General features: G+C 37.3%; 1 protein-coding gene across 4 annotated transcripts in view; it reads right to left on the bottom strand.

The window, feature by feature from the left end:
- The window catches only part of LOC106877922 (protein DENND6A), a 99,988-nt gene that overhangs the window by 33,255 nt on the left and 54,026 nt on the right, over positions 1-12,707 (bottom strand). For all 4 annotated transcript variants that reach the window (XM_014926995.3, XM_089363428.1, XM_089363427.1 and 1 more), the window contains exons 6-7: positions 8,915-9,020; positions 4,094-4,173 (exon numbers count right to left, since the gene is read on the bottom strand). In XM_014926995.3, coding sequence (XP_014782481.3) covers positions 4,094-4,173; positions 8,915-9,020 — 186 coding nt within the window. The remainder of the gene's footprint in view (positions 1-4,093; positions 4,174-8,914; positions 9,021-12,707) is intronic.

Genomic DNA, 12,707 nt, shown 5'->3' with positions numbered 1-12,707 from the left:
GGCAGAGCAGGGAAGGGCAGGGCCATCTGAGATTTTTGTTTTAATTAGGCTGTAGGTACAATAAAGCATTGGTGATAGGTTTCAGCTTGCTGAAGATTCAAACCCTGAACTATATACATATAGGTATACACACCGATAACAACATTAAGTAACAAAGTTTACCAGAGACACAGGCAACAGAAAGGCTTCCGTGAGAAGCTATTACTGTTACCAGCAATATCATCACTAATGAAATAGGTGAAGTGGTTTGTACCAGGGATTGAAACTGGGTCAAGTAGTGAATTAGCCGGCGCTATTAGCACTTGTCATAGTAGAGCATTTAGTCGGTAGATCTGGTGGAGCATTAAACATGTACTGTGGCATCAAATTAATATTCTGAGTTCCAACCCCAACTGGGGTCAAATTATTATTTTCATCCTATTACTAGTCATATACTGGTTCACAACAGAGCTTATGTTACTGATATGATGTGCAGTATACACGTCAGGTGTAAAATGGTATTACGCAAATAAATGGTTGGTTGTGGTTACCTAAAAATTACCTATCACAGAAATATATCTCTTTTACTCTTTTACTTGTTTCAGTCATTTGACTGTGGCCAGGCTGGAACACCGCCTTTAGTCGAGCAAATCGACCCCAGGACTTATTCTTTGTAAGCCTAGTACTTATTCTATCGGTCTCTTTCGCCGAACCGCGAAGTTACGGGGACATAAACACACCACCATCGGTTGTCAAGCAATGTTGGGGGGACAAATACAGACACACAAACATATACACACACACATATATATATATGACGGGCTTCTTTCAGTTTCCGTCTACCAAATCCATTCACAAAGCTTTGGTCGACCCGAGGCTATAGTAGAAGACACTTGCCCAAGGTGCCACGCAGTGGGACTGAACCTGAAACCATGTGGTTCGTAAGCAAGCTACTTACCACACAGCCACTCCTACGCCTATATGTTAACACAGAACGCACACTATACTACTCAAACGTAGGTATTCACTGTTCGACTACTGACTGTTAAACCAACACACGTCGAAACAACACGGTAAACCAACATGGTTGAACTAATACTGTCAACTACCACCCTTGTCACTAGTATCCTCATTCAGATGTACCAGACTAAGCAGCAAACGGTATTTAGTTAGACCTCTCTATGTTGTGGAAAAACATAGCTATGAGGAAGTGCATGGCTAAGTGGTTAGGGTGCTGGACTCATGATTGTAAGATTGTGGTTTCGATTCCCTGACTGGGCAATACATTGTGTTACTGAATAAAACCTTTTCACATTGCACTAGTATACTCAGCTGGCAAAGGTGAATAATCCTGCAACGGACCGGTGTCCCAACCAGGGAAGAATATATATGTTAGACAAAATGGGAAACTGGTCCTATGCTCCTTACAGAGTAATGTGGACTAACTATGTTGTGAGTTCAAATCCTGCCATTGTTGACTTCACTTTTTATCTCTGCAGAGTTGTCATTGTTTTTTATTTCATGAGCAGACGTCATGAGGCAAGCCACATTGTCAAAGGCAATTGAAAAGTGACGGTTCCTTTTTCTTCTCAGAAACAATCTACCTGAGAATACATTTTTCACTGTGTACTTGTTTTAAAAATATGGCTGAGTGTGATATGTAGGAGTTTTGACTGTTATTTCTAGTATGTAGAGCAACTATGTAGAAGTTACTTTGTTGCTTCAAGCCCAGAAGGGTACCTCTCTCCATTAAATTAGTGCAAGTCAGACTAAGAACAGGGTGGAAAAAGTTCAGGGAGCTATTAACTCTGCTAGCAGAAAAAGGATTCTCTCACTCAGTGAATTGCAGATTGTATGATATTTGTGTGAAGTGTGATATTGACTGAAGGGGAAACAGGGGCAGTGGATGTAGAAAATGTGTGAAGGTGGGGAAAAAAATAAGGTGAGAATACTCTGCTAGATGTGTACATGAATGACAGAGCATAAAATGAGCTGAAGGGAAAACTGGGTTTCAGAAGAATTAGAGCTGGAATGAATATGTAACATACATAGAGAGTATGATGGTTGGGTAAAGAAATATCAAGTAAGACCTGGGCTGAGGTGGTGAGGCAAGACCTTCGTACATTGGGCCTCACCGAGGCGATGACTACTGACCGAGACCTTTGGAAATGTGCTGTGCGTGAGAAGACCCGGCAAGCCAAGTAAGATCGTTGCCAGTGCCCCTGGACTGGTTCTTGTGCGGGTGGCACATGAGATGCACCATTTTGAGCGTGGCCGTTGCCAGTACCGCCTGACTGGCTCCTGTAGGATTTTCGAGCGAGATCGTTGCCAGTGCCCCTGGACTGGCTTGTGCGGGTGGCACATAAAAGACACCATTTCGAGCGTGGCCGTTTTCGTGCGGGTGACACGTAAAAGCACCCACTACACTCTCTGAGTGGTTGGCGTTAGGAAGGGCATCCAGCTGTAGAAACTCTGCCAAATCAGACTGGAGCCTGGTGTTGCCATCCGGTTTCACCAGTCCTCAGTCAAATCGTCCAACCCATGCTAGCATGGAAAGCGGACGTTAAACGATGATGATCTAAGTGAAAGGACTCTGTAAAAATAGAAAGACTGAAGAAATGTGGAAAGAATTGGTGAAAACTGATCTCAAGAGACTGAATCTCACAAAAGAGAGATCAAAAGACCAAGAAGCTTGCTTCCCAACTGCATGGTTCAAGGTTCAATCCCACTGTGTGACACCTTGGGTAAGTTGTCGGATCTTTTTTAAAACGGGGGCCACATTTTTCATTAACGAAACACTTTGAAACTTGGAACACTGGTAGAATGTGTCATATAAAACATCTTTTTCTCTTAGTCTTCTTAAAAAAAAAAGAAATCCCTAAGTTATTCCATGTTAAAGTTGTCGTATTTCTGTAATTTCAACCAATCACTGACGTCCATTCAGCCGATATACATTAAGTGCTGACTACATAAACAAACGATTCTGAAACAATTCTATCGGTGATAGGGTTAGGATTAGGGTAAAACAGCAAATTTAAAAAGAAAAAAGCAAATAAAACGAAGAAAAAAAAAAATGAAAAAAGCAAATAAAACGAAGCTATGGCTTAATCAGCCAAAGGAGTAAATATAAACAACTGAATATTTGTCAGTGATTGGTTGAAATTATCGAAATAAGACAATTTTTTACATGAAATAAATTCGAATACAAAAATATTTTTCTGTTCTATAACACAAAATAGATAAGTATACGAAGTTTGAAAGTCTTTCGGTACCAAAAACACTACGTAAAACATTAATGAAAAATGTGGCCCCCGTTTAAAAAAAAATCCAAGTTGTCTTCTATTATAGCCTCAGGCCAACCAAAATCTTGTGAGTGGATTTAGCAGACTGAAACTGAAAGAAGCCCATCGTATATATATGTGTGTCTTTGTGTCTGTATTTGTGTCCCTCACCACCACTTGAGAACCAGTGTAGGTGTGTTTACGTCCCTGTAACTTAGTGGTTCACTAAGAGAGACCAATAGAAAGAAGCCCATCGTATATATATATATATATATATATATATGTGTCTTTGTGTCTGTATTTGTCCCCCCACCACCGCCTGAGAACCAGTGTAGGTGTGTTTACATCCCTGAAAATTAGTGGTTCACTAAGAGAGACCAATAGAATAAGTATCAGGCTTTCAAAAAATATAAAAATGTTATTGGGGTTGATTTGTTCGTCTAAAGTTCTTCAAGACAAGTACCCTAGCATGGCCACAGTCTAATGACTGAAACATGTAACAGATGAAAGATGCTATACTGGAGAAGACTCATCCAACCCATGCAAACATGGGTTGGATAGGTGGATGCATGATGATGGTGATGATGATAATTCTACAACTAACTGTTAAAAAGAAAATCTGTTGGCACATTAAAAAGACACAGGTATTCCAATTATTCTTACCTACAATACATTTTAGGGAAGGTTTTGTAATTTAAATGCCAGAGTAGAAGTATCATAACAGAACAATGTACATTTGTACATTTCAGAAGGTCTCGAGTGATACTTGGCATGCATGTGTGTGTGTGGGGGGGGGGGGGCATGCATGTGTGATATCTGAAGAATATTCTCACCTGTAAGATAGTTCCAAATATTGGTAAGTTTAATGTTTCACCAGGTGTCGGCGAAGGCCATTGATCTATATCATGACAAGCTAAAATGAAGGAAAAAGAATTTCGTTGCATACTATATTACAAAAATGTCAGAAGTAAAAAAAAGAAAAAGAAAAAAGAAAAAAAATAACCTTTTATGGAACAACTGCAAACATTTTAAGGCCATTTTTTCCTGTCAAATTTGGTGAGGTTTAATTTTACAGACTTTATGATTGCTTAATTGTGCAAATACTGGTTTCTTTTTGATGTAGTGTTTCACATTTCACAGCTAGATACCCTCTTATTGCTTACACTTTTTAGTCATGTCTTACAACACAAAGCGATACGATGTAACCATTTATAACTATAAATTAATTAATTTTTTTTTAATAAACTAGGAATGAATGAAGAGGAAGAATACAAATCTATATATTGAATATAAATATTGATTACGAGATTGTTTGGAACAATGCTGGCGCTATTGCTACACATACAGACATCCTTGACGGCATCTAGAAAGAAAGCCATGCGGCAGATCTACAATACATTCACCCATTGAACTACATTTTTGTGGTGACCTCTCTAAATATCATCACTATCATCATCATCATTCTAACATTAACTTGTCCGTGTTTGCATGAGTTGGGTGGAATTTGTTGAGGAAAATTTTCTAGGGCTGGATGCCCTTCCTGTCTGTTGCTAAGCCCTCACCTGTTTCCATGTAAGGTTAATATTTCTCTATGTCCAGACATGTTTCCATGGAAGACTGGAACTGAAGCACATCACTTGTGATGATCGTAATACTCATTTACAACTATCATGCAATGCCAAGACAAGGAGACACAAACACACATCTATAAATAGTGACATGAAGGGCATCTAGCCATAGAAAATCTACCTCAAGAAATTCTGTATGACCCATGAAAGCACGGAGAAGTGGATGTTAAATGGTGATTTTACATATATGTAAAAAGCACCTGTGCTGGTGACACATAAATGACACCCTGTACACTCTGTAGAGTGGTTGGCATTAAGAAGGGCATCCAGCCGTAGAAACCAAACTAAAACAGATATCTGGAGCCTGGTGCAGCTCTCTGGTTTACCAGCTCTAATCAAACTGTTTAACCCATGCCAGAATGGGAAATGGATGTTAAATGATATATATATATATTCTTTTACATGTTTCAGTCATTTGACTGTGGAGATGATGGAGTACCACCTTAAAGGGTTTTAGTCGAAGAAATTAACCCCAGTACTTATTCTTTGTAAGCTTAGAATTTATTCCATCAGTCTCTTTTGCTGAACTACTAAGTTATGGGGATATAAACACACCAATATCAGTTGTCAAGCAATGGTGGGAGGGAGGTACAAACAGACACAAAGACATACACATGTAAATATATATCTATATATCTATATATATACATATATATAAACACACACACACACAGAGGCTCCTTTCAGCCTGGGGCTAAAATAGAATATACTTGTCCAAGGTCCCACACAGTGGGATTGAACCTAAAACCACTTGGTTGGGAAGCTACTTAATCACAAGGGCCACAACAAAACAGCGCTAGTGTCCTCCTTCAATAGTTTCAATATATAAACTACTAACTTAAGGGTGTTGGCAGAATAGTTACAGACAAAATGTTTTGCAATATTTAGTTATAATTCTTTACATTCTGAGTTCAACTTCACCTTTCATGGGTTAATAACTGATTTAACTGACTATGACATAAAAAAAAAACTAAGTAAATATTAGAATAACTTAAGGGAGGGGGCTGGTAGAATCAGTTGAGCACAATGCAAAATCCTTTGTGGTATTTGGTTTTGAGTTTTTATAATCAGAGATTGCTAGTGGCCAACTTTGCCTTCTGAGACCAATAAAATATGCACCAGCCAAATACTTGAGGTTGATTTAAACGGTTGCTCCTGCTCTGAAAATTAAGGTCTCATATGTATATAAAAAATCAATGTTAAAATTAATTCAAGATAGTGGAGTGGCAGAAACAGTTTCATTATATAATTTATGGTATTTTGCTACATTCCTGCTCTATGTTATGAGTTCAAACCCTGCTATGGTCAACTTCACTTTTCATGTTTTGCAAGTGGAATGTGATAAAATAATACTAAACATGTAATGGGTCAATAAAGGGATTGATAAAACTGACTTTCACTTCTCTCCCTGAATTTTTATCGTTGTGCTAACAATAGAAATTGATCTAGAAACTAACTAATAAAAAATCTATTGAAACTAAATGAAGTAGCAGCTATCAGTAAAACTATTTAGGAAACAAATTTGCTGAAAGCAATTCAAAATAAAATTAAAAAGACAAATAAAATTCCAGTGCAGAAGAGAGACATTTCACCAAGAAGTAGAAATCTTTTTAATACGAGTAGATTAGAAATTTGTAAAGTGATTTCTTTTTAATTAAAGTCCGCTCTTGATGGTTCTACACTGACACGTCAGAAATCATTCCTCCCACAATGACTTTAATTCTATAGACAAGATTAATCCACTATAATCTCTGCACCTAATGGCTTTAAAATATCCCCCCAACCACATCCCCACCCTAAAAAACAAAAAAAAAATCCATCAGAAAATTTTATTTTCTGGAAAAATCAAAAAAATAGTAGTAAGCTTCATTATCTTTTCTTTTTCTTTTATAGCTGAGGAACTTTTAGGTAAATTGGTATGATTGGCAAGCTGATTTTGATCTTGTTCTCTTAAACCAGAGGATATATTTTTGAAATGAGAGAAAAACTCAGAGAAGAGTTTAAATTAATCAATCATCATGTGTGTGTGTGTGTGTGTGTGTGTGTGTGTGAGAGAGGGTGAGCTGGCAGAATTGTTAGCATGTCAGAGAAAATGTTTCGTGACATTCCAGCTCTTTATGTTTTTCTGTTCAAATACTCAAATACCACTGAGGGCAACTTTGCTTTTCATCCCTCCAGGGTCGATAAAACAAAGTACTGGGGTTGATGTAATTTGCTTTCAAGGCAGTGCTCCAACATGGCTAGAGTTCAATGAACGACACAAGCACAAGATAAAAGATCTCTTTGTTGTTGATTGATAGCAGTTCTGCCATTCGGGGGGGAAAAAGGACTGGGTGAAGTGGTTAACATCAGGGCCTGAGGTAAGGAGGTGGTGAAATCTATGTGAGTAGTGAGAAGCAGAGATATGAATTAAGTGGAAGAACCTGTGAAAAGGCGCATGGCCTAGTGGTTAGGGTTCAATTCCTGGACTGGATGGCATGTTGTGTTCCTGAGCAAAACACTTCACTTCATATTGTTCTAGAGCTGTGTGGGAATTGGCATGCCAAAGAATAGGCCTAATATTTCCTGTGCATGTTGTAAAAGGTGACAAAAAAGAGGTTGAGGTAGGATTTACACTCCAACCTTGCAAAAATCCTCACCAGCAAGGACTACCCAAACAGACCCATGGATTGGAGGGTTGTTGCCTGAGTAGTGCAGAGATGTCATCTCCAAGAGTAGTAGGGAATCACTAAGAAATGGTGGATGCAGTGATGCTCTATTATAGCACATGCCACCACCACCATGTCTGTAGAGGTAGCATAAGACCAACCATTCCTTCAGAGCAAAACAGATGCTATTGTAGTAGCGGGAGAGATTCAATAGGTTATAGAGTAGAGATTCATGAATTTTCCTTTCTTCATCATATAATTTAACTTTTTGGTCTATCCTGTGTGTCACTTACAATACACAGGACATATTTCTTTGTATCCACACATCCTATGTGATACACATTCCCAATTTGTTTTCAACCACCAGAGTAACTTGAGGACTTATAGAAAGAAAAGCTCTATACTACTCAGAACGTATGAGACAAGGAGTTAACTAAAAGTCTGAAAGCAAGCATGGATGTTTACTCTTTTACCTGTTTCAGTCATCTGACTGCGGCCATGCTGGAGCACTGCCTTTAGTTGAGAAAATCGACCCCAGGACTTATTCTTTGTAGGCCTAGTACTTATTTTATCGGTCTCTTTTTTTTTTGCCGAACCGCTAAGTTACGGGGACGTACACACACAAGTATTGGTTGTCAAGCGATGGTGGGGGAACAAACACAGACACACATACGTATATATATATATATATATATACATATATACGACGGGCTTCTTCCAGTTTCCGTTTACCAAATTCACTCACAAGGCTTTGGTCGGCCCGAGGCTTTAGTAGAAGACACTTGCCCATGGTGCCGCGCAGTGGGACTGAACCCGGAACCATGTGGTTGGTAAGCAAGCTACTTACCACACAGCCACTCCTGCGCCTATAGGACAAACTTATGAGAATGTTTTGGACAAGCAAAGGGTCAAACAGACACACACACTTTATCTGTCTGTCTGTCTCTCTCTTTCACACACACACACACACAAAGATGAAATAACAAAACAATGCATTCTCCACTTAACCTTTTAGCATTTAAACTGGCTGTATCCAGCCCAAATATTCTACCTGTATTATGTTCAAACCGGCCAGATTTGGCCCCTCTCTCTCACATCTATTCTACCATGACATTCTAAAAATAAGCAATCATATCAAATCTTGGATGTATGAGATAATGCATGATCAATTCAGAACAATGTGGATAAGCAAGCAGTACATTTGATAGAGAAATCTGAATGCTAAAGGGTTAAAGGAAATCCATTCCCCCGCCCCACCAAGAAAGATGTAAACTGTAAATGCTAAAAATTTTCAAATCAAATTTAGGAGTTTCTTTAATTATTTTCAATAATGAAATTAATGATTGTAATTATTGGAAGTGGATGAGTAATTACTTACCTGCTTCAACACTCGGTTCTCCGTTATCAAAATATTCTGGAGCAATAATGCGAACTAATTGAGAAAAAAGGTTTGGGAATGGAAGTTTGGAGATTAGCACCACAGACTGGAAAATAGAAAAACAAACAAGGATAAACTGATTATATTGAAGATAAGGATGTTGTACACACACACACACACATGTATATACATACAAACAACTAGACATAGATATAACATACAGGTGTACACACAAACAATACTCTCTCATATATATATATAATACACAAACACACACATACATGACAGAGAGAGAACATTAGGTTGGAGGGAAGGAATCAAAATGTTGATGAGAACAAAAATGAATAGAATAAAGAAAATAGCTAAATTCATTAGAAAAAAAATCCCCTGATAAATTGTATGAAAAAAAAAAACAACAACCAAAAAAATGCAGATGAAAACGTGATAGGAGAAATGGTATTTAGTACAGATATATCTACATTATCATGTCTAAAAGTTCAATGAAATATTATCATCTTTATCATGTTTCGCTGTTACACTTTCCCTGGAAATATCAGATGTATATGTAAGCAAGTACACACACACACACACACATATATAATATACATACGCACATGTACATATACACACACACACACACACACACAAGTATATGTGTGTATGTGTATATAAAGTATATGGATCCATTATCAGTTTTGGTGATGACTGTTCCTGTCATTCAATCAACTGAACTGCTTATTCATTGTATTACTCATTACTAAGTGGCCGAGTATTCCATAGACATTTGCACCCTTTAATGTAATTCTCCGGCTGAGTCAGCATGCCACAGTATGAGACAAAGAAGCTGGACCTTTGAATTAAAGGTACAGTCAACACGATAGGCTTCCACGTAGCTTTCATCCACAAAATTTAACTTACGAAGTTAGGGCCCACCTGGGGCCATGACAGCAGAGACATGCCAAAACTGCTACACAGTGGAACTGAACTTGGGGCCTCAATGACTGAAAAGTGGACTTCTAAACTACTTGGTCAAATTTGCTCCCATTGTGTATGTGTGTGTAATATTTCTATACTGTTGCATACAGTTATATATACACACACACACATAATGTATATACACTAATATGCCTATTTGCCAACCTACCTACCTATCTTATATCATCATCAATTAACATCTGTTTTCCATGCTAGCATGGGTTGGATGGTTTGACGGGGGCTGGCTCAGCAGAAGATTTTACAAGGCTCCACTGTGTACTTGGGCAGGTTTTTGTGACTGGATGCCCTTCTATATACAAACCAACTTAGAGTGGACCTTATACATAGATACACAAATTATATGTATACACACACATACTCATACATACATACATACATACATACATAGAGAGGTAGTAAAGTTGAAAAACACAGTTAGGTTAGAGGTATATATTTACATGGTGCACAAAATACAGATTACAAAATAAAGAAAAAAAATGTGTTTCATGTATGTATATCTTTCAAGCCTAACTGTGGTTATCTACCTTACTACCCCTGAAATAGCTTGATAAGGATTGCTTCTATGGCCACTTTCAATGCTGAGGCCCTGGATGAAGAAGTTGGAGTTTAAGTTCACATCCATTTGAACACTGTTATCTATATTGAGCTTATTTTCCTCACCCATTCAATCTGTCTATGTATGTATGTATGTATGTATGTATGCATGCATGTATCTGTCTATGACTATCCGTCTATCTATCTATGACTATCTGTGTTCATACAAACATATAGACACACATGTATTTGTGTGTGTGTGTGTGTGTGTGTGTTTATATTTATGCACATGTGTATTCATTGAATATTAATGCCATATGCATGCACTTTAAGTCATCATTAAATCATCTTTTAACCCAACATTATAATTGCCTTTATTCATACTTCTGCCGCATTAAAACGTACATTATACAGAACAAGTATGAGAGGGGAGGGCACAGAAAACAGGTGTGAAGTGTGGAAGTGGGGGGGATGCAGCACAAACTAGGATAACAAAAAATAAATAAAAAAAAGGCAATAAACAAAATGAAAAAATATAATCAAGAATAGTATAGGATTCCAGAAAACGGTTTTGGTGGGGATTTTATTGATTAAGATAGAATATGAAATACTTCAACATATGAGAGGAAAGGTTTGGAGGTGTTAAGGGAATGACGAGGCTATGAGTTTTGAGGAAAGACAATGTTTTAAAATTTAGTTATTCTAATCAATCTATTAACTCTTTTGTTACAGTATTTCTGTAGAAGTACACTGCTTTTGTTTCAGTTAATTTGAAATTAATGAGGAATTAAGTAAAACAATTCTGTCATAATGAAACTGGGTGTTAGAATATAAATCATCGTGGAATTTTGATGGAAGGTTTGTAATTAGATCGCTTATGCAGGCTGGTTGACAAAACGTTGCATTCTTTTATTCTTTTGAGCCATGCGGTTGCAGTCATGCTGGAGCACCACCATGGGCAATATATATAATAAATTTTAGATACTCTCTCTCTTTTACTTGTTTCAGTCATTTGACTGTGGCCATGCTGGAGCACCACCTTTTGTCGAGCAAATCGACCCCAGGACTTATTCTTTGGATGCCTAGTACTTATTCTATCAGTCTCTTTTGCCGAACCGCTAAGTTACGGGGACATAAACACACTAATCTTTTATTTGTTATAGTAATTAGAATGCAGCCATACTGGAGCACTCTCTTGAAGAATTTTATGTTGAATGAATCAATCCCAGCATTTCTTGGTATCTTTTTGCCAAACTGCTATGCTACTGGGACATACATACACCAACACTGGTTGTCAAGCAGTGGTGGGGGACAAACACAAAGACACACACGCACACACATATACTGAGCTTTTTTCAGTTTATATCTACCAAATTCACTGGTTTTGGTTGGCCTGAGGTTGTAGTCGAAAACACTTGCCCAAGGTGCCACACAGTGGGTCTAAACCCAGAACCATGTGGTTGGGAAACAAACTTATTATTACAGAGTCATTAATTTTCTTCATCAATGAAAACAAAAATGAAGCTTGTTGTCTTTTAGTCCTGATTAAGATCTGTTCAAAAGTATTCCAGGCATGACCATCCTGTCTTCTTTTGAGGGTTAGTAAATCAAAAACTACATTATTCAATGTGTCCTTCCTTTTTGTTTTTTTTAAAACTTTTTCAAGACAGAAGAGTTTAGTAGGGTTTAGCTGCTATTTGTAGGAGGTCAAGCAACTGTATAGAAAAGTAAAAATATGAGCTGAAAAGCTGTTATATAAAGTCTAATGTGAAATATGTGTACAACAATCTAGTAATTCTTTCTGAAGTGTGTAAGATAGGAAACAACCTAGCTAATTGAAGGTAATAAAAAATGCATTGGAGGTATGTAATTTATTAATCAAAATTCATTAACAATGTACATACAAATATGCTGACTTACCTACCTACCTACCTACGTATCTCTATTGGGAGGACAAGGAGCTTAGTTTTTTTTTTTATTTCATTTCTTTTTTCTCATTCCATTTTTTGCATCAACCTTCTTCACTCCCCCCCCCCCCCATATTTTTCCTTATTTTGTTTACTGTCCAGTATCCTTGTTTTCAAAATCTATATAACGCATAAACAGAGCCTGAAAGATTGCTTTAAGATACAAGGCCTATTTTATAAATATACTTGTTCAAGTAGCATAAAAGTATGAAACTATTAGTAGCTCATTCGGTTGTGTATTTAAATTTTATATATATATATATATATATATATATATATATATATAATTAATCCTT

The sequence above is a fragment of the Octopus bimaculoides genome, chromosome 15 (assembly GCF_046866305.1).
Source record: "Octopus bimaculoides isolate indiv1 chromosome 15, ASM4686630v1, whole genome shotgun sequence".
Classification (NCBI taxonomy): Eukaryota; Metazoa; Mollusca; class Cephalopoda; order Octopoda; family Octopodidae; genus Octopus; species Octopus bimaculoides.
Note: the sequence above shows the minus strand (reverse complement) of the source record. Positions and strands in the feature narration are given on the sequence as shown.